General features: G+C 33.0%; 1 protein-coding gene across 6 annotated transcripts in view; it reads right to left on the bottom strand.

Moving 5' to 3' along the window:
• The window catches only part of LOC118181341 (calcitonin gene-related peptide type 1 receptor-like), a 174816-nt gene that overhangs the window by 48707 nt on the left and 100409 nt on the right, over positions 1–25700 (bottom strand). For 5 of the 6 annotated variants that reach the window (XM_035350463.2, XM_085822459.1, XM_085822458.1 and 2 more), the window contains 5 exons: positions 19685–19845; positions 19396–19586; positions 13704–13829; positions 9352–9446; positions 4610–4701 (listed from right to left, as the gene is read on the bottom strand). In XM_035350463.2, the coding sequence (XP_035206354.1) occupies positions 4610–4701; positions 9352–9446; positions 13704–13829; positions 19396–19586; positions 19685–19845 (665 nt within the window). Of the gene's footprint in view, positions 1–4609; positions 4702–9351; positions 9447–13703; positions 13830–19395; positions 19609–19684; positions 19846–25700 lie in introns of those variants that run through there. The other variant, XM_035350467.2, reaches the window with a different exon arrangement.

Below are 25700 nucleotides of genomic sequence, written 5' to 3' on the forward strand. Positions count from 1 at the left end.
CCAACCATACAATATTGGTATTTTGTAAATAGGTTTTTTTTGTAATTTGCTCCAGGGAGAAATGGAAAAAAGATGCCATATGTTTAATAATATCAAACATATGGCATCTTTTTTTTTCACTTTACCTTTTGTTTAATAAATAAGCTTTACAAATAAGTCACAATTGTTTTGCTTCTAACTCTTCCTTTGTCTGATTTTGCATTATCCTTAATGTATGGACATGAGTTTATTTGATCCACTGCTTGACAAATAGCTGTTACCGCACTTAGGGAAAAAAAGGTATTGTTTTTCCTACTGAATTTCCCGTTCTTGTAAAACAAAAGTAGTTGCTACTTTGCTTGAGGAGAATATTTAAGCTTTATGCTCAAGCGATCGATTAAAAAAAATCAAACTACGTCTTGAATAATTACATCTTTTCTTTATTAATTAAATACACAACTCTCTACCTGACATTAATTCACAATAATATATAATGATAGCAGTTTTTTCTCTATCGTTTGGTATTTTTCTCTATCGTTTCAGAAGCTCATTTTAAATGCATGATTTTATGTTTTGCATTTTGAATTTCTGGGATAAACCTTTTAAATCAGTAATTCTGTTATGATTGCTTAGCTGAAAACTATTTCAAGTATTAAAATAGAAACTGAATACAAAAATCAGATTTAAAAAAGGATTTTTTTTCAAAAGTTTTTTAAAAAATTTTATTTGTAAATCCTTTTTTAAAATGTTATACTGCTATCTGAAACATTCAGATTGCAATTTTTATTTGGCACATATTTTTTTTCCCTAAGGTTGTTTCCCCCCGGATTTTGTTTTTGGAAAGATATTTTTTGAGGTTTTCCTTTTCTTTTTGATGTTCGCGATAGGGAGACTTTGTTAATAATTGACGATGCTTAACATCTTTCATTTATCTTCAATAATATGAAAGTGCATTGTTCAATGCAGCAACTTAACCAGCCATTTTACTCAGACATCTTAACATTATTTTGCAGCAAATGTTGTAATATACATTAAACAGATTTTTAACCCTATACAACTAATAACTTGCAAAATTACTTCCACAGATGTGATGTTATCTGTGTTCCGAAACAAAATATGATACATATGATGAAATTTTGTAACATATATATTGCAAACCTGTTTGTATATTTCTGTTTTCATTTTGTTCAAATACGCGATTTATTTAACCTTTCAAAACCTTAACTTTTTTTTTTCTGTTTCTCTCTCCTCATTTCTTTAGTATTATTTTTTGAATTTTTTTTTTGAATTGCCTTTTAATTGTACGCGAGAAGGATTGTTTCACCAGTTGGCAGCAAGAGAAGATATGTTTATGTGATAACATGTTATTTTGTGATCTGGAAATTTCAGATCTCAAAATTTATTTTTTAAAATAAGCTTGGCCACAGCAAAATGGCTATCAGAAATTTCTCCTCCCCAGTCAATAGAAGGTATATACCAAAATTTAAAATGAGTTCTACAGTAAGGTCTTTTTATTGGAAGCGCCTGGACCATCTTTTCGGTATGGCGAATAGTAGAGGTAATATTCACCATGGCTGACCAGGTTCAAGTAAGATATGCATGCTTGTTACTGCAGTCCATTGGCGATGTTAGGGCATTTCAAGAAAGGCGATTCAAAAGTTTTCTTGAACGACTGGTGGTAAGGAAAGAAAACTACTAGATTATCGGATTCCCTTTTTCAACGGAGCCCACAAGCGGTCGAGCGGTAAAGTCGTTAAACACTGGCAATCCGGTCCAGCTTTTGAATCCTCGGGAAACGGGCTAGCTGAATAGGCATTTTCGTGGTTTTATCCTTGTGAAATGTGTATACAAGACGATTTTCCTTAAAACATCCTCCACGAAGGTCTCCGTTTTTGCAGTAGCCCTCGAGTGCTTTGCCATAATTAAATAAGCCAAAACAAACCTTTTTTTAATGTGTTCGATCAAAATCGAGAAAGATCTAGCTAAAGCTGCTTTCATCACTTACTGAAAGCTTGCATTAACAAGCACAAATGATCCATCATGATTATTTACGAGGTATTTTCATGTTATGTGTAGGAGGACTCCGAATGACTAAGAGTAGCGATAAATGAGGCTAATTATTGATTTTCTGCTTTTAAGAGTTTGAAACCTTGAAAGTTGCAGGAGGAAAAAAATGATTTTTATTTCCTACGTTTAAAACATTTGCGGAAAGTGTTGCCCAGTTCTGAAGGTATTCCTAGAAACATAAGAAGAATGCATCTTCCTCCTATCTATTTGTTTTAGGCTGGCCGTCGTGTCATTTGAATCATTTAAAGTCTGTAAATGTTGACTCGGTAGAATTCTCTTGATAAACGAGAATACTGATATCATAGGCAAATCATCCGGCAAATATGATGGTCGGAGAACTGCAGACAAGTATTCTTTAACAAAAAAATCCGAAATACTTTGGTCTGATGCTCTTGTTCAAATTGTCGTATCGTGCCGAACGGTTGAATGATATTTCAACTCCTTTGCACTACAACACCAACTTTGTTGCCTCGATGATGTCTTTTCACACGTATTTCTAGACAATACGTCAATGTAATCCATAAGAATGCGGTTACAGTGCCCAATAAGTTTTAAGAATACTTTGAAGGTATATACCAAAATTTCCAAAATATTAATCAATATATTATACCGCGTTTTCTGGAAAAATGAACTATATTCAATGGAACTATCCTGGTAGAACTACACCTTCCTTACTTTTGGAAAGTGTTCTCCGTTCTTCTGTCGATCTAATTATATGCTTACAGAGAGTATAATAACGATCTCTGTCAGCCACATCCAGTTATTGAAATTATTCTAAGTTTCATATATTGGGTTGTTCGGAAATTAATTTCGTTTTTTTCCAACAGAGGACTTAATTGTATTTTTTCACACCTCCGCATAATCATTTCTATTAAGCCGCATAATCAATACACATTTTGACAGCTGATTTTCAAGGCTTGTTTGCGAAAAAGTTCGATTTATACTACGCAGTGGTTTTTGGTTGGTGCTCTTTCAAATATGGAAATCAAAAAGCACCATTCTCGGCATGTTTAACTACCGAAAAGTTAAAAGTTTTATTCAAGCGAGGAAAAATTTTCTGATGTGTATGGAGAAGATGTACTGTCTTGTACGCTATCACTTGTACTGATGTACGCCAGAGGCAAAACTGATTTGCAAAATTTCGATCCAGGAATTTTTATCTTTAAGATGCACAACGTTCTGGAAGGTCAGTTGAAGCTGACGGAGAGCTTAAGAACACTAGGAGCCCATACGTCGAGATCTGAGATTAAACGGAGGCATTTCAAAATGACCACGAACGGTCGAATTCGATAAATTTAATCGCTCAGCAATCTCACGGGTTATTATTCGCCGGTTTACACCAATTAATACCTTGTCATTTCATCAGCTTCAACTTCCAAAACGTGGTGCCTCTTTAAGATCAAAATTGCCGGATCCAAATTTTGCAAACCAGTTTTGGAACTAGAGTTCGGTCAATACATCTTTTCCATACACATCTGATAATTTCTTTCTTACTTGAACAGCATTTTAACCTTTTCGATACTAAAAAAGTAAAATATGCCAAAAATGCTGCTTTTCGCTTTCCATATTTGAAAGAGCACTATCCAAAAACTACTGCGTAGAATTAATCGAACGTTTTCACAAACAAAGTCTTGCTATAGCAGCTGTCAAAATATATTATGATTATGCGGCTTAAGTATAAAGTTGGCTGTGAAAAAATACAATTAAGCCATCTGTTAGGAAAAAACTACTCTCCGAACAACCCAATCCCGACTTTTTCTCGAATTGTTGTCTGTTGTGAAATAATTAAGATGAGGTATTCCAAATGGTTCTTAAAATAAATAGAGTTCTAGACAGTTGACATTTAAAACTAGCTGCTTGATATGAAACTGCAGTCATCTGCTTGAGATAGAAAAGTTTGACCATGGCCACAGAAACTTCGGTTTCAGAAATCCACAGTAAAGACCATATTGGTGAACCTTTTGAATCGGAGAGAGATGATTAACAAGGAATTTTCTTCTTAGGTACACACAATGAACTTCTTATTTCATAAAGATGTAATGGACAAACTTCTGAGGAGAATCCGTTGCGTTAGGTGTGAAAAAGCCAAATAAATAAATGATTTATGCTACATGACATTGACTAAGAAGTTCATTATTTTAACAGCATTGAAAAAATCCAGAAAACTGTAATGAGATATTTAAAAAATATTTGATAGCAGAGTTCTGTGAAGAAACCAAGTAACGGTATGAATGCTCAAGCGTTGTTTAAACCTTTCAAAATATTATATTAAAGACTAAAATTAGAATATTATTTTCTCTTCCACTTTCGTTTTCACACGAACTTGGTCCTAAAATTTTGTAGACGTACTATTTATGTCCTCTTTTCTTTATCACGTACATTATGTATGTCACATTCACAAGAGACAAGTTGTATTCTAAACAAAAAACAACTATTTCCGTATCTATATTCAGAAGAATAAAACTCTTCGGAATATCGGAATATCTTACAGCTCTTTAGACTTCTTCTTCTTCTTTTTTTTTTTTTTTGAAAATAAAGTCATTCTTGTGAAATGAGCACTTACTTGTAGGCTAAAAATATGATCAGAGCTGGAATTAAAGAAACAATGGAGATGGCATGGGTAGCAATATGGAAGTACAAAAATCTCCGATGTTCCTGAAAGAAATATACATTACTTTGTAATTAACTTTAATTACGAATAATTTTAATAACTTAAGCAAAGTTTTATTTAAAATATCGATATTGTAGAAAACTAATGAGAAAATTTTCGATAGACCTTTTGGGAAAAGAGAAAATTTTTATAATTCCTAGTATGAAACCTTATTAGCCCAAAGGGCCAATTTGTCCAAAAGGGCTATTAATTTCGTTTTGGCATTTTGCGTCGTCCACTATAAAACAGCGTTTCACTTTTTCAAAATGTTGCCACCAAATATTAGAGCGAGGTTCGAATCCCGCGAACGGGTTGGCTGCATGGGCGTTTTCGTGGTTTTCCCCATGTGTAACGTGTATACGAGCCAGTTTCCCTTAAAAAGTCCTCCACGAAGGCATCCCTCCCTTAAGGCAGATAGCCCTCGAGTGCTTTGCCATAATCTAATAAACAAAACAAAACCAAACCAAATATTAGAGCCCTGCATTATATTTAAAGAAATTAAATAATGAAGAATCTGGATGAATGTCTCGCATTGTGAAAAAACAACGGTACCTAGAAACATTAAATTTTGAATAACGTAGTCCTCCACTCGAATATAGGCATCTCGAATCTCAGATTTGAAATATGAATTTGCTTTGTTATCTATTTTATATTTTGTAAAACTTTAACGAATTTTTGGTTAACAAACTAAACGGTTTCAAAACGAGCAGTGGCATCACTGTACGAGAGAAAAATAAAATCTTATCTCCAACGCGGGAGACTGTGTATGCGAAATTCTAATGATATACTTTTTTAAATAATTTTGTAATATTGCTCTTGAATTGAATTTTATGGTTTAAGCGCGAAGAAAATGTTATTTAATAAATAACAAAATGTTCAAAAACGCCCCTTTGGACGTAATGGAAAATCTGAAAGCTTTCAGGTTTTTTTAATAATTATTATTATTTATTTTAATATTGTTTTAAGTATACACGGTACATGGTATTTTTAAAGTTGGTGCATAATTTTTACCAGGTTGTAGTACTAAATAATAAATAAAGTTTCTCGGCCAAATTTGCCTATTATAAAAGTGTTAAAAATTTAAAATTCCCACTTTAAATCCACCACAGAATGTTTTAATCCGCTCGAAAGCATAAAGTACGATGCTTTCTTGATCTGAAATTGGGTTATATTCGTTAAAATGCAAACTATTGCACTGCAAAATATAAGGAAGGATGCTTTATTCACCGTAGAATATAAGCAATTTGCAGAATTCCATTTTTTGTTGTTTTTAGACGCATCAGCTTTAAATTTTAGAAAGTACGCAGGACTGTAAACATTGGCGTCTTTATGCAATCGAAGGAACTACCAAAAAAAATGTTATATTAACAAATTACTTAATTTTCTAAAAGCTAAAAAGAAGAGGATTTTGATTCGCATTAATTTGTATGTACTTTACTACCAATTTTTATTTTTGAAAATATTTGCTTACTAATTTTCTTCTCAAAATTCAGAAACCAAACGCAGCTTTTATCTCTGCCACTCGTACTTATAAATGATGAATTAAACACACTAAATTCCTTGCAAACATTTAAAGTTCATGTAAGAACAAGTGGACAAAGTCTGCGCCGTCCGTTCCTGGTACATATATGGATATGCTTTGTTACTGCGCGTATGTGCACAATGCGTTGCTGCTGGTATCAAGTCTGCAAGTTTTTACAAGTACTGTGATCATAAAGCGAATAAGTAACTACTTGCACAAGTTTATGAAATGTACTTAATTAATATATATATAAAATTATTTAATTTATATGTCTACTATGTAAGAAATTATTATGTATGAAATAAGTACAGCGAAACCTGTGTTAGGTGCAATAATGGGATTTACGGAACGCCTAATTTGGGGAGATAACCTGCTTAAATGGGATATAGTCTTGTGAACCTCTATTTACATTTCATTGCAGCCCCCAAATTTTTTTGGCGGTGACATGGAATCTCTTCCAGATCGGAGTCTAGGGGTTCATATAAACAAACCACTTTGGGAATATATGGTTTAGAGATTAATATAACTCATGGCTACCAAAAAATACTATATTAAATAATAAGACCGTTTTGCATGCGATACTATAATGTTATATCTCGAACGCAACATATAAATAAAAACTGGGTAACTAGAAGGAATGAGTTTCTTAAAAATCAAGGGCAAAGAAAAACGAAGGAAGTATTTCGACTTTATTTCTGCTTGAATTTATAAAAGTACAAACCTCTATAATTAAAATTAATTAACCTCTATAATTAAAAAATATAATTCATTGAGCCTTCAGTTTTAGATAATTATTACTCATTTTAAAAACATGATTCTCTTTAGAAACTTATTGATCAGAACTAAATAGAAAAACAAGTTAGGTTAAAGCTCAGGCTCCACTATATTAGACTGTAACAATAGTGACTCTAATATTACTAAAATAACGAGCTAGAAGATTCTGGTCAAACGAAGATCAGCGTGGATAAGCATGCTCAGAAAAACCTCGTCCACTCTTTGCTGTCTTGCCATCAGAAGAAATAAAAAATCATATTTTCCAGAGGTCCCCTTGAGAATGCCTGAAATGTGCCGTCTCACAGTTATCTGAATTTCAGCATATCCGACATGAGGTAGTTTCCAACAGTTCGAAATTATTCGGCTTTTTACTATAATATATTTCTGTTTGGTCAGAATTTCTCCAAAAGAAAAGATTAAATTTCGAGTACATTTAATACAATCTGAAAAGATAAAATCTTAATTTTAGATTACTTTTTAACAGAAAAACTGACCTAGAACGTCAAATGCAATATTAATGATAATACTCAACTAAGATTGTGGAGGATAAATAAAATGAACAGAATAAAGATAAACAGAACGGAATATGAAAACCAAACTCCCTTTCGTATGTCTGGTGATTAGAAAAAAGATATTCACATGGTTTCCTGCCAACGCTGAAGTCCGGTGCAATATTACTTGGTGACTGATGCAAAATAATGTGTAATTATTACAATTATAATTATGTTACAATTCGATAACTTATTTTAATTTAATTAAAATAATGTAATTATGTTATTCTAACTTTAGTAAATTCTGTAACACGCTATAACGCAAATGACTGTATACGTTTGATAAAGTACCCTAGAGCACCTCGTAAGATATTATCATTCATTACATAATTCTAGTCACATAATATCAAAACCTCAAATAAAACAAGCGAATGGTAAAAAGATGCAGCATTTCTTATCTATACTTGGAAGACTGCATAATGATAAGCAACGTAATGTAAACATCTTTAAATGTATACTCCGATGAATCATCTTTAGATTTCAGCGTGCAATGTAAAGTCGTGTTAAAAAGAGAAAAGTAAGCATCCTTAGAAAACAAGATGAAAAATAAATTGAATGTAACCTTGTTACCTACCGATTAATCCAGTGGTTTTCAACATTTTATACCTTTCTGGGATCTTTAAAATAATATTAATGCGTCAATGGTCCATAACGTACAACATAACGTTTGTGTGGTATGTCAGTAAGTACGTAAAAACAACGCGCGATTAACAATCATTAAATATGATTAATTTGTTCATTCCTATTTTTCGCGAAGTACTGAGCTTCTGTAGAACCCCGAATAAAACACCCTGCTACAATCTAAAAACCTGTCTATTACAATTTGAAGCAGAAACATGGTCGCAACTTAGAAGAAACGTAGTGTGTTACCCTATACGGTAGACAGAAATAAATGGTGAATAGTGTATTAAATTTAAAACTTCATTTTTTTCTTTTCATATTAGAGTCGTTTATATTCATTACTAAGATGGCTCTGAGTATGCAGGTGCATGTTGTAACTTAGGCATTCACATTTACAATCGACCACACTGCAACTGATCTGGGCAATGATCTGCTTAATAACTGATCGCTGTCCAAAATGACCCATGAAGTTGGGAGAAAGGAAACAATTTTAATGCAGTATTGTTATCACTTGTGGGAAACGAAATAAAACGGTTTTTAGATATCTCTTTAGTCTATCGCATCTTCTTCCCCTCCCCCAACAGCACAAGTAGTGCTGTAGTGCTAAACATCATTAACTTGTAAGATATAGGGTAAGCTGTGGGTTACGTATAGAAATTAATTCTAAAAAGGATTCCAACGAGTCAAAAAGGTTAGAAACGCCGCTTTAGGGGTGCAGTCATAGAGTTCTTTGCCAATCAAATAATCTAGTTCAGTCTTTTGCAATAAAATAATCCCTGATATCCTTACCTTTAAATTTGAGAGACCATTTTAATTTACAACAACCCATAAAAGTTCTTATTTCTGCTCTCTTTATTTTATGTGAATTGGCTTACGTCATATAGTTTTGACAACATTTTTGACAACAACAGGAACAATTTTGCATATTGCAGAACTCTTTTTTGTAAAGATATTCAGTATTGTAAGAAACAAAAGTTAAATTTCATGTTTTATTAAAAAAAAACTAGTGCTACCAAATATTATCATAGTCTTTAGTTGATTTTTTTAAAGTTTAACCATAAGTCTACATTCATTTGGCCAAGATATATTTAGTCATGTAATCTTTTTAAAACACCTATATATTAAGCGAAAAAGTGATACATCAATACTTCCAAAATGAGGAACGAAATCAAGCTAAAAGAACTTACATCTCGTCTGCCACATTTTAAGTAATTTGTCCATTCGTACAGATTGAATCTCTTATACCACGTTCCATTTGTCAAACATTTCTTATATGCATATTCTGAAACAAAAATAAAGGATATTAGCAATACATAATATATACTGCAGAGTTTCCAAAATATGGAATGGGATACAGGGGTAATAACTCACACAATTTATTCGTCAATATTACACAGTGGATCCTTTTACCTACGGACTTACAAATACGCGTTTTCAATTGTCGAAAAACTACGATAAACACTCTGAAACAATCAGCAACACAGCCTTCAGGCTATAACGGTGAAGACAGCTTCACGGCAAAGTACAGCTTTCGACTCGGTCGATCGCTCTTGAGCTATTCTGAACTCAAAGCACTACTACTGAACTCAACACACTCAAGATACTCTTCACGATAAACTGCTACTCCGCGTACAAGCAAGCTATTTATAGCTTTTAACTTGTCTTCGAGAACATTCCGGGGAAAACCGGAAAGAATTCGTTCTAGAATGTTCTCGCTCCGTCTGTAGCATATCGCCAATTTTGTCACCAACTGGGCGATTTCGCGCCAAATCTGGTAACCTTGCCTTTCTTGCGACTTTCTGGCAACCCTAACCTGCTTTGCGGGCAAGCTATCTTACAGCAGCTGGTCATTTCGTAACAATACAAAAACAGAATGAAACTCGTTTCAATGTACTCAATAAATAAAGTCAAGCTGTTAATTCTTCTTTGTATCTGAATATTCCTCGTTATGCTTCATTTCTTTGAACATGGGATATCGAGTTAAAAGTGGCAGTGCTATGTGGCAATCTAAAAACTAAACTTTTTCTAAAAAATACACGCATTTATCTATAAGTGTCAACTGCAAGAGACAATTTAAAATTACATAATCCTTTTTACAGCTCTACCAAATTAAAAGTATATTTAGCAAACATGCATGAAATATAGCAGCATGTTAAAGATCGTTATAGATTTGCGGTTTTTATACAAGATGCCTGAACTAAACAAAAAGGAATAATTTCTATTGGAAAGGTATAGATTAGATTATAAGAAAGCACACGTGGGTACGTTGTCTGGGGAAGACGTCTTCGTGAAAGCCTTTTTAAGGGACATTGACTCATATTTACATTAAACTTATCAAAAACTATGAAAACTCTCATGCAGTTAGTTCGTTCGCTTTGAACCCTGGTCGAACTACCAGTGTTCAGTGGTCAGCGGCTTGTTAGAGGGTTTAGAGGGGAAAGGAAATGTATGAATATACTCCCAAGCACAAGAAGACACTGGAAAAATTTTCCGTAATAAATTACACATAATTACATAGACAAATAACAGTATTTAAATAATAGTATCTGAGTAGCTCAGACATACTGCGTTTTTCTTTAAAGTGGATCTAATGATCTTTTCGCAAATTATATATTTTCAAATTTTTACTAATTGCGATTTTGATTAGTTGCAGGATCATAGTATTTTATATTGCATTTTTTATAAAGATTATAAATAAAATTAGTTAAATTAAAATAATACACATTTATTTTCAAACTGTTGGATGTTTTTTTAAAATTTTATTTCTTTTGAAATATCACACATATAAATCAAATATTTTCAGTTATTCATAATTATCAATTTATTAAATAGAGAAATAATTACACATGCATGTTTCAGCTACGCTAATCCTTTAGCAAAAAAAAAAAAAAAAAAAAAAAAAAAAAAAAAAAAAAAAAAATCATTATTTGAAACACGTTTTATTCAATAATATTATTTTTACTCTTAATTAATCAGTCAAAGCAATGTCATGTCTTTAAATTTAATTCTTTTAGATTTTTATTGCTTTTACCACATTTTACGCTTTTCAGATAACCAATTTTTCTATTTACAAGTGCTGCCTACGCTTCATTTACTTTCAAACGAAATAAATTTTTTATATTCTTGTAAAGCACACTAAGGCTAAGTAAAGGGCTGCCTAAGTAAAGAGATGTCTTTATGGATGATTTTCTAAGGAAAGCTGGCTTGTACTGAAGTTACAGGTAAGAAAACCATGAAAACGTGCAACCGGCCAGGCCATTTACTGGAATTTGAATGCAGGTCAAACTACCATCATTCAGAGGTTGGTACTAATGAGGTGATTTTTTGATAACACATGAATATTTGATAACATTTATGTGCTACATATATACATAGATTTTTTTATTAGAATCTCAGTTTATGTGTGCTATATTCAATGCTTTTTTTTTTATTATTTTTTATTCATAGGCTTTTCAGTTAGCAGTCTTAAGCTTCGGTCTCAGACAGGTTTGATAATTGGAGTCCGCACGTCAGACAGGTTTGATAATTGGAGAAAAGTGCGATGCTTGGAAGGCGATTAGATATGATTATAATCTATTTAATTGCACTTTGAATTTAAAATGTATGTATTTTGACATACGACCTGTAGAAATAGCAGTAATTATATATTTTTCTTACAAAAATTAAATGAAAATTTCCACCTGTTTTTAACTACAAAACCAATTTTAAATTCCTAACAAAAGTACCGTCTACGCTGAATTTTGTGAAATATACTTCACATGAATATTGTTAGATGTAAAATTTTCTTTTGATGGGGATTTCTTTCTCAAAAACCTATCCTTTCAGCTGTAGTAAGGAGAAGATTCAAATACATTATATTTCAAGCTTCTAAGTGATCATGTAAGGGCGAATAGACGAATTCTTTCAGCTACGGCATTATTAAACAGTCAAGGCTAATGTTTTGAAGGACATCCGGCGGTATTTGAGAGATTAAAAAAAAAAAAAAAAAAAAAAAAAAAAAAAAAAAAAAAATGCTTTCTCAATTTTGGTTTTGCTTCACTACCCCAAAACAGTAACCGAGTAGTATCTTCAAGAAAAATAACCAATAATGATTAATTTTATTATATTGAACACGACTGTGAGTAGCTCCTAATTGTTTATTAATTCAAGTTTGAAAATCCATGGGAATGGGGTTTACCAAATCTTGAGCTGTGACCAAGGAATGTGAACAGGTTTGTCTTTGTTACTAATATTAGTATCATTCATGTTTTTCCTTTTAAATTATACAAATGTATTGTGCATTCTTTTCCCCCCTCATGTACTAATTACGCATTTACAGAATACAAAATTGTTACTTAGATACGGAAGTATTCGATGACTCATTTTAAGTCATTTAAATTATCCAGGGCATTTAAAGCCCTGACGACAAACCCTAATCACATAATCAAATGATTAGGCTGTTAATTTAATTTGTCCCGGAAGCTAAAGTTTAAAGGATTTATTTTCAATTTAGAGTTGTAATTAATCTTTTAGTTTCATTGGAGTTTTTATTTTAAGCACCACAAATCCTATAAAAATATTTAAAACCAAGGATTCAGGAAAAATAGATTAACGTTTGCTGTTCAGTGTTACTGCCACAAAGGTGAAAACTTTTAAAGGACTATAATAGTTTAAAATGTATAAGTGTCTCATTTTGGAGTAAACATTTTATGCAAATAATTTAATACATTTTAGTGAAACTTTTATGTAAATAATTTAATGGTTTAAAAAGACAGAAAAACCAACTGAATTCTTTTATTCTAATTAAACTGAAAAATACCGGATGTTTTGAATACCATACAGGCTTTAAAAATGCAGTCTGACTACTCCTATCAGAGCATTCAGATCATCTGGATAAAACTTACTGTAGGCCGTATTCAATCTTTGTTTCATAAAAGTCGCATATTTTATAATGAATAAAAGTTATTTTTAAACTGCATATACACATAATAGCTGAAATATCAGGTCATTCGTTTATTTATTTAAATTAATATGGTAAAGCGTACAAGGGGCAATCTGCCTAAGTGAACCGAGGTCTTTCTGTGGGAAATTGGCTCTTGTATACATTACATTTAAGGAAACTCGCGAAACAAGCCACACAGTCAGGTCATTCCCAGGATGCGAACCCGAGTAGTATGGCAATAAGGAGAATTTCATAAAATTCTTCACCCAACGGAGGATGGGCTGGATACGAAGGTTGAAACTACTGAAAGTCGATGGTTTATCTCTGGAAATCAGTCGTCAATGAATAGGTTGACTGCCTGGGGTTGTCACGTTTTCTTGCGCATAACATAAAAGAGAATTAATTTTATTAGAAGGTCCTCTATGAAATCATACCATTTAAGGGTATTCGTCGCATGATATGCCTTAATCAATTAACCAATAAAATAATTACAAAATTCTGCAGAACAATAAAAGTTACTTAGTCTTAAAAGATATTTCTTTGCATGCCTATTCCGGTTGAAAAACTCTGCAATCTGGTGCTTTGATAGTTGTGACATACAGATTCTACGATACGTACTTGGGCAGGTTGGTGGAGAAGACTGGAAGTAAATGTAACTCTGACAGGGTTGATTGGCTGTAATACCAGCAGGTGTGTCCGGCCAACATTGCCAGCCATCCCAGGTGCTTGGGCAATACGATCCCTCTGCAGGAAATGGGGGAAAAAAAAAAAAAAAAAAAAAAGAGATTTTAGAACTTTTTTTAAAGGATGGAAATAATGATAAATAGCATTCAACATTTCAGTGCTGCTAGTTTTATTGACAACAATAAAGTGGAAAAAGTTCCTTGATTATGTTCAGCTCTACTTATGGTGATCAGTACTTACGAGCGGGCTTGCAAGTATTGAATAAATGAATTGGTTTCTTATAAATATAATTTATTCGAGTAATTAAATTAATGGTTCAAGAACTTAGAACTTCCAAGGTTGTTTATATGCACAGAAGAACTGTCTTCTGTGCATATAAACAACCTTGGAAGGGATTAATGGTTCGTTGGCTCAGTGTCTATGCTATAATTACTTTTACTGCTTACACTGTAACTCCCTTTCACATTGTACGCAGAAAACTATTAGTTGCTCAAGTTACTTCGTGCACAATAAGTACGGTATTAAAAAAACCAAGAACCTTAACAACAAAGAGCGATATGAGAGGAAACACGATTTTCACTAGATTGGAAATCATGAGGATACTTCCTGAAAAGGTACAATCAGGATGTCACCCAAAATGGCTACAAGTAAAGAAAATAATCGACTTCATTATGAAAACTCTGATGAGAAACACAGAACGAAACTGCATGAGGAAGGTCCATCCGAGTAAATAGAAGAATAGATGGGAGGATTAATCATGAAGAAAGACTCATACGCAGATACCTTCCAAAAGTTCCTTCACGTTTATTTTTCTGGTATTCAGAAATCTATGCTGCATTCACTAGCACCATTGCTAATTTTACAGTAATTAAGTATCATTCAATTCTTATTTATTTCATCATTTTACATTCATTTTCGTTCTTTTCTACTTATCCGTTTTCAAATCCGTACTAAGTATCAATTCACTGATAAAATTCTGTATATTAACACTTAAAACTTGCACTAAATCTTCTTGCAGTTTAGATGGAAAAGAAAAACTAAGAAGGATATTATTTCGGTGTAAGCGTGCAGTTGTTATGTATTAATTGTTATTATTTTCAAGCTTAAGTTTTGCTTACTATTTCAGTTTTGATCTGTAATTGAAAATCTTAATTTTTTTTTTCTTTTGCTTTAGTTGTTTAAAGTTGGTTGTAAGTTTAAACTGTAACTTTTGTAAACTTTAAATTTAGGTTTGGTTGCTTTAAAAGTTTTCTTAAGTTGAAGTTGTTTAGTTTTTAATTTGAGTTTAGGGACTTACGTTTACTTGGGTTTTGTACTTTTGTTTTGATCCTTAAGGTTGTTTAACTTTAATTATTTTTTTAAAGTTTTGTTTGCTGCAATTTTAGTGTGTTAATTAATTTTTTTTAAAATTAAGGTAACTTACATTTTTACCCCTCTTTCTATCAAAGTTGTCGAATACATATTTTCTGACTGGTGGTAAGGTAAATCAATAGTAATTGAAACTCAATCTGGTTAATGAGTGTGTATACCTAAAATGCTCCTGAAGAAACAATTTATATAGTGATGACATTTTTAATGAGTTATATTGTTATGCAATAGTTTAATTTTTAATGTCCCAAATTCGTTTGTGTTGAATAACTATTCACTGGTTCTGAAAATTTTCTCATCTCAACCGTCGGCTTAGAATTCTTTCTCAGAATCCCTTATTAGAAGATTACTGCACCCCGAAATTCTTTCGCCCCAAGCAATCAAACATATGTCGGATGACGTGTTGGATGTTTACACCGTCTAAAGTTTTACTTAAACAGGACACCGGTTGCTATGACATCTCTAGCAGGGAAAGTTTCTACAGCGACTTTGTGAGGAGGGGGAAATAATCGTTGGATAGGAAGCTCTACATGGTCGAGTTGCGCCTCGATTCGAGGCCAGTGCCCCCCCCCCCCTTGTTTTCGTCTGCGGAGAGTTGTTGACCCATCGGCGTGGCCTTGGAGGCCGAATGGTTGAACTGCGCTTGCTGGCTCTTCTGGTAGTCGGGAAACCCCTTCCCGTGAAGATTTCTCTGTTTGGGTTGCTGGGCTTGGCTTCCTGCTGATCACTTTCTTCGCCAAATTTTTAAAAGAGAGCGCCAGCTATTAAAATGGCTGCGCAGTGTTTTTCGAGAGGAGAGAGACGGAGAAAAAAAATTTCATGAGACCTTCGAAGCACAAGAAAGATGGTCAACTTTACCGTTCAGCTTGGAGGGCAGCTGCATCGTAGACGAAGCAACAAAAAATTAACCTGCACCGAAGAAAGGGTACTACATCTATAATTCTTGCCAAATTACGCTTTCAATGATGGCCTGTGGAGGGAAGACCTGTGTCCTACTGGTTGGACGCAGCAATAGGAGGGAAGCCTGGCCTCCGAAACAATAGCCTTTGTTTAATTTTATCAACTTGATTTCTCTTCTTATAGATAATTTTCCAAGTTTTCCCTGAAACCAAATTGTTCACCGTCACCGTTCGCTTGTATCAAGTAATCCAAAATTGTATGATGGATCCCAACCAGGAACTGTGAAATGTTATATATGTTAAAGAATGGTATGTTATCCTTTTCTCTTGTTTCTTCAGATATTTAAATGACCGGTCACCACCAATGTAAACTGTAACTTGTATTCTTTCTCTTTATCACCATAAATAAACGTTAGTTTTATTTTACTTACCTTGTTTGAAATTTAATTTTATGCACTGGACCATAGTATTTGAACGGGTTACTGCCCGACTTTATGTCACACAACGCAAACAATGTAATTTAGATTGTTTTGCAATTTAGAATTGCTTTATTGTTTATGTTTACTCTGATCATTACTCGAAGTGCTATTTAATGTGACTGATGCAGAATTGGTTTATAAAAATGTCTTCTGCTGTTGCACCTATCCACACGTTTACCTACTACAATATAGGTATTAACATGATTATTCAATTACACAGAAATGATGTTAAGAAGTAAATAATACATTTGTAATATCTTATGTTATATTGTTCTAATTGCTCAATAGTTTAATACCATAACACAGTCACGAACAGCATATAATTTTCGACTCAAAATTCTGCGTTACTTCGAATATATAGAAAGCCCCATAAATCTGTACATATTAGGATAAATCATCTAAAAATTTTGAGGAAGAAGTATAAAATACATTAATCACGAAAATATGCAAATTTAAATCCTTTAAAAGTTGTCCAACTGAAAATTCACTTGAATTCTTTCATTAAATAGAAAGATTGTAATATACTCACAGACGCAAATGAATACTAAATTCTATACCATGGGAGGAATACTAAATTTATCGAATTCGAATCCTAATAGAATCCTAATATAATTCGAATCCTTGAGTCTTTAAGACTTAAAGTCTTCAATTAATGATGATAATAATAATAATAATAACTTCTACTTACTATTAGAATTTTTAATTAAATCAAAATTTGATATCCGCGTTTAATGAAAATAATTAAGAAATGAATCTTTAAAATTGTACTTACATTCATTAAGAAGATATATGAAAAAACAATTAGTAAATATAGTAACCTATTTACTCAAAAATAAGACTCCCCTTAAATTTTAGTATAATTTAAAAAAAATATATAGATGAATATTTGATGGCAGCATAATTCTTGTTAGAATTCATTTGTTTCTAAACAGAATGTAAGTCTACCTACCAAACTAGCTACAATAGTTTACTATGTATAGAAAGAAAAATTAGGTAAAACTAATCACGTAATTGTCATGTATTTCTTTTCAAAAGCATGCAGTACAGTGGATGCCCAATTAAACTGAAACTGCTGAACCGAGCATGGAAATTATATAATAATAGTGATGCAGTTTATATAGTACATGTGTGGGTTATTTAGTATTTATACAGCATAATTATACTATATAATATTATAATTAAACTTGAGTCTCATTTTGCAATTTTATTAAAATACCTGATTATAAAAGCCTACCAAATTTTAGAAAAAAAAAAAAAATTGTAGCAAAAAAGGAGTCTTATTTTCAAGTAAATACCTTACATAACTAAAACTCTTAAATCTTAAGGTTCATTTTCTCAATATTTTAGAAGCATTAGAGTGACAGTGGAGATGTTTTTAGATTTCTCGAGAAGTCCTTTGAATAGAAACAAGATTACTTGAAAGTGGAGTGCTTCAAAAGTTAACTTTGATAAACCGCGAAAGTGTAATTTGGATTTTCTTTTAAAAACAAATGTAGCATTCGGTAATCATGAGGTGACGCTAGAAATCCAGGTGCACTGAAAAGTTTACAATCCCATTTATTTTTTAATGAACTTTTTTTAAAGAATCTATAACATTTGGTATGTTGTACAGTCATCTAACAGTGACCAAACTCAAACCAAGTAGATATTAAAGCGAATTATCGCCAAGTCTAAAATAACAACTGAAACTTGAGAGGGGTTTTAAAAAGATCAAAAAGATCCTTTTACTTAAGACGAAGAGAAAGTACATCTGGTGCTGCTCAACCAACACTTACGGCGAGCTAACTTAATAGTAAGTTCAAAGGTAAAATTTAAACTCATGTAAACTAGTAACCGAAGGTTACAAAAATCAGTTTAAAGCGAAATTGATTCAGGTTAGTCAGTATGGTTGTTCAATATCGGCAACAATAATTGCATGGCCAAAGACCGCAAATCTATCTGATCTAACAATTTAGTAGCATGACCTCGACAAACAGAACACATTCTGTCGTTTTTTACAACACATAACCCTAACCTTAATACATCAGTGTACAAATCCTAACCTTAATACGTCCAGTACTGCAATACATAATGTTCTGAAACTTGATGCCTGTACTCACTACAATAGATAACATCTTCAAGCATGCACCTGTACAAGTATGTATATCGCATAATGTAATCCATTTTACTTGAGCTAATTTAACGCTGAAAGGTAGGAATGCCGTTGATGCCGCCGGCGATGGCAGAACTTGTAGGGTTGGCTGGAGTCACAATTTCCATCATGAGTCGAGGAATGATGTTAGAATGTTTTTTTGTAGTTTTCTAGTTAGTGCATGGGGCTAATACCTATTTATTTAGGGTAAATATTAGGTGGCCCTCTTCACTTCTACATAACATAACCTTAATACACGCGATATCATAACCTTAATTTGCATTTTGGCGAGAACACGGAAGGAAGAAGTGGTAGTAAAGATCCGAAACTTAAAACAACTGGTTAATTAACATAAAAATAAACGACCCTTGCAAATTAATAACGCCAATAAAACCAAATTTTCCTCATTTAAAACCTTTAACACTTTTGTAGGCTAGGATTTCAAAGAATTCGAATGATGAAAAATGCACGAAGATTCGAGTTTTGAAATTCGGAATTTTTTTAACGATTCTTGGGATTTTAGGATCCGAAATGTCCATCACTATTATAAACCAACACTCATCTCATATGATCAATTAAAAAACGTTTTTGACAAAAAAAATTATGAAATATAACACGTGATGAAATATACAACTTATCATAAACACTATGAAGAATAAAACACAATATTTTCAAACAAAGACTCGGTTGCAAATCATTCTCCACGACACTTTTTAAGAGCTTCTATAGACACTGTCGTGTGAACATACCAGATGGAGGTGGTGATTTTTCCGTCATATGAATACAACATCTCCATGCAGCCACACAGCAAGATTTCCATTTCCAGAAAAAATATTCCTCCATGAAAGAATTACTGAGTTCCTGACTCACGTTAAATGGATCTGCGTAGTAAGAAAGATTACTTCTTGGATCCCTAAGAATGTTCATCTCTTCATCATATCTGAAATAAATTGCATTTGATACTGAAATAATTAATGGACAATAACCATTAAAATTATTTAAAAAATTGTATGCTTTCCAAGGAATGTAAATACTTACTTAAATTTTATGTGGAAAAGAATGGGAGGCATATACATATAGCACCTAGCACAAGTATCCATCTTGAAATCATTAAAATTGTAGTACATTTTTCTTTCGCTTCTGCATTTTACTTCCGAATTTACAGTGGGTTCGATAATTGTTGAATTTGTTCCTCCGTACTGAAAGAATATTGAGGGTTAAATATTAGAAACATTTTTAAAAACTCTGGTTTAAGTAAAATTATTTTTTTAATCAAATTAAAACTGTTACTTTGAAATATAACTTTCAATAAGAATAATAATTTATTTCCTAAACAGTGTTGATTAATTGATTATATTATCTCCTAAGTTTAATTAAAGTAGTATTATTTTAAAAGTGTGCATCCATACTGGTAAGTTATATTTTGAAAGATGTTTTGAAGTAATTTGAAAGCAAAATGTTAATAATGTTTTAATGGGGACTGGAGTTAAATCATCACGAAGAATAATATTACAATTGTAAAAGGAAAAATTAAAACATGTAATTATTGTCATTGATCGGAAGTTACTTAATACCTTTCTGGCCTTTATATCTTCATGTACATTCACTGATCTTATTTATATTATTTTCTATATTATTTTTATATTATTTTTATGTTTTCTTTGATTTGTTTTTACAAAGTTTGCATTATTTATCTTTTTTATAATCTTCTATGTTTATTTCAACTTTACTTTGATTTCGATTTCATAATGACAATTTCCAATGTTTAATTTCTACAAATAATATAGTACTCAAATACATAAAGATGATAGTGTCGGGGACGATTACTCGAGTTTTACAGGATTTCTCTACAGTAATTGATTTTTACTCCAAATTGAATTGACTAAAATGCTTCATGAGAATAAGTTCTTTGAGTAGCAACTATTCGCGGAAATATTTGGCCTGACTAGAATTGCCGGTTTGGCTTTAACTTATAACTCGAGTAAAGACGAAACACTTTCATATTTACGTATTTTTATCAATTATTGTTCATTGAACGGGAGTTGGTTTGTTCCCCTTGAAAAGTCAACTAATTTCCGATCAATGACAATAATTACATGTTTTAATTTTTCCTTTTACAATTGTAATATTATTCTTCGTGATGATTTAACTCCAGTCCCCATTAAAACATTATTAACATTTTGCTTTCAAATTACTTCAAAACATCTTTCAAAATATAACTTACCAGTATGGATGCACACTTTTAAAATAATACTACTTTAATTAAACTTAGGAGATAATATAATCAATTAATCAATACTGTTTAGGAAATAAATTATTATTAACTAACTTTGCAGCAATTGCGCAAGTAATAATAACTTGTATTCACACTAAATGGATTTAAGTTCATACAACTTTCAATAAGAATATATGCAGTTTTAAATCATGATTATATATATGTATATATTGTTGCGTGTGTACGGGTTCGTAAAGGATTGAATGCACAAGTCCGATAAAAAGTTAATAAAATTTATTCTTATCACAAGAAATATAACAAAATGCTGGATTATTCCTCAAAGATATTCATGCAGTATCACAATATCACGCAGTAGTTATATTCTAAACTACTAAAACGTTAAACAAAATGCAATTCAAAGCGCAGAGAAAGCTAATTCGATCCGATCTCACCGCGAATTGGCTACAAATTTAGTACTTTTGTAATTTTTTTGGATACTTTAATACTTTTGTAACGTGATGGTCCTCAGGAGATTCTTTTCTTGGTCTTAATAGTTCCTTAATGGGTCCCAAACGGGCCTGGCAGAGGTGAAAAACATCAGCGATGTTTTCTCCAGGGAAGACAGAAATAAATGGAGCAAAGAATGTGAAGCACTTTATTTCTTTTAGAGAAGATGCCTGATTGAAGTGCCAGGGAAGGAGAGGTCCAGAAAGCAGCTTGCTAGTCATGTGAGGAAGAGTGACGAATCCGGAACATTGGATCACAAAATTACAATCTGCGTGTTCAAGTACTGAATGAATTACTGGAATGAGAAGAAAATGAGTAAATGAAATCTACGATTGAGGAAAGTCAGTTCGTGAGGTTCCGCTTTCTGATTGGTTGGCCTACTCACGGAGGTCATAATGCAAAACATGTGCGGCGAACAGTCTGATTTTCTTATCTTCTTGTAAAATTTCGTAGGCTAGAACATTCACAAAATTTGCAGGCTTACTACTCATGGTTCTAATGTAAAACTTTTCATTCAGTCTATTGATGAAATCTTGTATTATTTAGATTTTTCTTGGAATTTTCTCCTGCATTTTTGCTAAAGCATGGTTTGGTCTTCTCGATTTGACGACAAGAGCCAATATCGTCTGCGTAACAGGCCAGGAGGATATTAGCATCACCACTAAAATCAGGAAAGTCACTTGTGCAAATAATATAAAAAAGCGGTCTTAAATTTGACCCCTGGAGAATTCTCGCGTGAATATGCTTGCCACTAGAGATTTTTTTCCTGTACTTAACCTTGTCCTGTTTTTTAGAAATGATTTGATCATTAAAATCAGTTCCCTGAGGAATCTGAGATGAATCAATTCGTAAGTAAGTCATGGATGAAAGACGCGGTCGAAAGCTAAACTGAGATCTTTCTCTCCGGATTTTAAAGCTTTATAATCGGGCACGAGAAAGTTCTGGTAATTTCTGCTTCTCGAGATTTCTGGAAAGCAAAAGAGTAGAATTACGATTACAGCTAACACAGTAGTCAAAATGTTAAACGCGCGTGCTCTTGTATTTTTACTTTCCCGGGGTAGCTTTCTCTTAAAATATGTCTCGTGTTGAAATGCACAAGGATATAAAACAATTTTAATTATCATTCTACTAAAAATAGCTATCTAAATACAAAATCCGTAATATTATATATAACAACACGGAACATGATTTATGGAGAGACTGAGTTTGCTGCATAAAAGCTGTTAATAGTCATTTCTGTTCAACCCTTTTTTCATTTTTAAGAAACGCAGTGCTAAACCTGAATTAAACAAGCGCAATCTATGGGCCCATTCTTGACGATATTTCTACCCTTTTTACATCGTTATGACAACACAAATGATGAATTAGAATGTACGCTGCGACATGTTGGCAGCACAGCAAGAAAGAACAGAAATGAAATGTGTTCCTAAGACGAAAATCCGGTTCAGAATGATTTAGTTTCACTTTGATTGTGCATATCCACTGAAAATCCACTATCGAATTTTTGAATCGAAAACGCTACTTTCCTTACCTATGTACACTCGGATACAAAATTAAGATAATTTTCAGTTTATGTCTACTTTTACGAAAAGTATTAAACCAAAGTTAATAATTATGCCGCCGAAGAATTATGCAGATATTGAATCAAATACGCAAGCGTATAAGTGCATTACTGTGGAGCTATGATTATAGAAGGAATATAAGGGAATGAGGGGTTTTCGGTGATTTGTGTGCTCGTACTCTTTCACGACATTCACGATGGGTTACGCATCACTTGGGTGAATTTTGTACTGTAGAAGGTAAAATAAGTAGCCGCGAACGTGTGAATGATTGAATAAAATTTTTAAAAATGTTCAGTAGATTAGAGGCAGCACATTTACAAGTCCACTGGCTAGAGAATTTAATGTAATGCGCAGTGTCGTCTGCAGTTTCTGAAATAAGTTTCAGGACACTGGATCTATATCGAGAATCCCTGGAGAAAGTCGACCAAGATCCAAAACGGCGGATGAGAATTGTTATTTGCACTTTTAGCGAGGAGATGCAGGACTGCAACAGCTTCACATCTTTCACGTGAGCTGTATACTAGCATTGAAACCGGAGTTTCACTTGTCTACAGTTGCCCGAAGGCTTCATGAGATAGGGCCCGAAAGCTTCATGAGAAATGCCCCCTTCCCCCCCAAAAAAAACACACCACTGTTTGCGTCCTGCTCACTGCAGCTTAAAAGAGAACGCGTTTAGCACGGTGCAAACAACGTACACCTTGGATTAGACTTCAGTGAAACAGCGGGCTTTTTACAGATGAATCGAGATTCAACTTGGATACTGATTCTCGGAATACCTGTATCTTGAATGAATCTGGAACTGGAACACGATGCCATCCTTCCTTCTTGAGGCAAAAGGATCATTACGATGGTGCAGGTGTAATGGTTTGTGCAGGCATTATGTTAGACAGTCGTACAACCCTGCATGAGTTTGACAAAGGCTCTCTGACTGCTATGAGGTCTAGAGAAGAACTGATGTTTGACTCCCTTTACAAACCTATATTCAGGGAGGCAGCTGATCCTGAGATCCTGTTAATGGACAATAACGCTCGTACACATAAGGATCAGCTAGTCGGCGATTACCTGGAAAGTGAGGACATTCACCACATGGTTTGGCCAGCCAGATCTCTTGACCTTAACCCACAGCATGTCATGTTCACCGAAAGAAAAGCATGCCTGGGATGTTCTTATGAGGGCAATTTCATCCCACCAACCCTTTCTCTCCGAGAACCATTCCGGAGTTTAAAACTGCCTTGCTACATGAGTGAGATTCACTTCCACAGGGACTCAATTGCTTGCTGTCCAGTATGCTGTCATGCTGCGCGGTTGTGAGAGGGGACCATACTCTATATTACACTCATTTTAGTTCGATATCACAACGTGGATTTTGGACATCTCTGCACTATGAGATATACTGATACTCATGCGTACATAAAATGACTTTTGGATGGTACATTTCTTTTTTTGTTATAAATGTATATTCATACGGAATTTCATTAAAATCTGTCCATTAGTTTTCCAGAAATTCGACATAATGAGCAAATTCTGTTAATTTTCCCTACGAGTGTAAGGTGGTGGAGGTAAAAATAGTCAGTGCCCTTTTAACTTCCTTGTATGAAGCAAAAAAGTATTCTAATCGAAAAAAATTCGGTTATCATATTTCAACAAAAATATCCATTTTGACCTCTCTCAAATTCATTTGAACGATATTTTTGTGGCATTTGTATGAACGGACAGAAAAAAGGCTCTTTCTTCCAAAAGGGATTGTAAAATGGATTCAGAAGAGAGTTTTTATGACTTCTGTACCTACCTCGCATAATTCAAAATCGAATATATATAAAACGTTGAAATTTTGTATGTGGGACTGCTATAACATCTAGCTGTGCACCTCCCTTTTTCATCGCAGTCGGAAGCACCAAACATGTATAAATATGTATATATATGTGATGATATTTTTTAGTTCCATTCAGTAATTTGATGAGAGATGAGTGCTTGACTAGGAAGACATTATTTTGCAAGCGCGAGTGGATTGAGGTTAGATCATCACTGAAAATATCAATTACGTAGTAGAAGATGTGAAGAATCACAAAAATCACCTGATAATCTAATATCTTATCATTACTTGTTGATCGCCCTATGGCATGACACTTCACAATGGGCCAATCTGCACTCCACAATTTTGATGATGACGCATTACAATTTTAATAGAAGCAGCTAAGCAAGGGACGTCCTTAGACCAGCAAAAGTAGGCAGAGAAAGTTACTTCTAGAGAGGAAGTACCGAAATTAAAAATGAACAGTTAAGAGGCATTTTAAGTTATAATTTTGATTTGCATATTTCTTATCTTGCATATCCCCTCCTTTAAAAAGAAAAAAAAAAAAAAAAAAAAAAAAAAGGTTTGGCGACGGGAAAGCCTTTTTAGAAATAAGCATTAAAACAGAAAGAAAGGGAGAAATAATCATAACATTTTGATCTAAATGTTTTAAAATAACAAAATGTTTTTAACAATAAATGCGAACTGAAAATAATATTGAAATTTTGAAAGTCTGCAAGATCTTTCTTCTTTAAACATACTGCAAAATGTATCCTGATTTTTTCAAGAAATAACTGTAAAAGTTCATAGTTCTTATAAATTTCTGCTTGAATATCATAATCATAACCATAACATTTTGCAGCCCTTGGCTTGAAAATCTTCGACAAAAACTAATGCTGTTAATATAAAACCAAAATATGTATCAAACCAAAATTTACAAACGTAAATGTTCTAAAAATTGGCACGATTGCAGTGCCA

Source organism: Stegodyphus dumicola, chromosome 8, assembly GCF_044657685.1.
Source record: "Stegodyphus dumicola isolate Sdum_Otavi_A_Nest chromosome 8, ASM4465768v1".
In the NCBI taxonomy this organism is placed as follows: Eukaryota; Metazoa; Arthropoda; class Arachnida; order Araneae; family Eresidae; genus Stegodyphus; species Stegodyphus dumicola.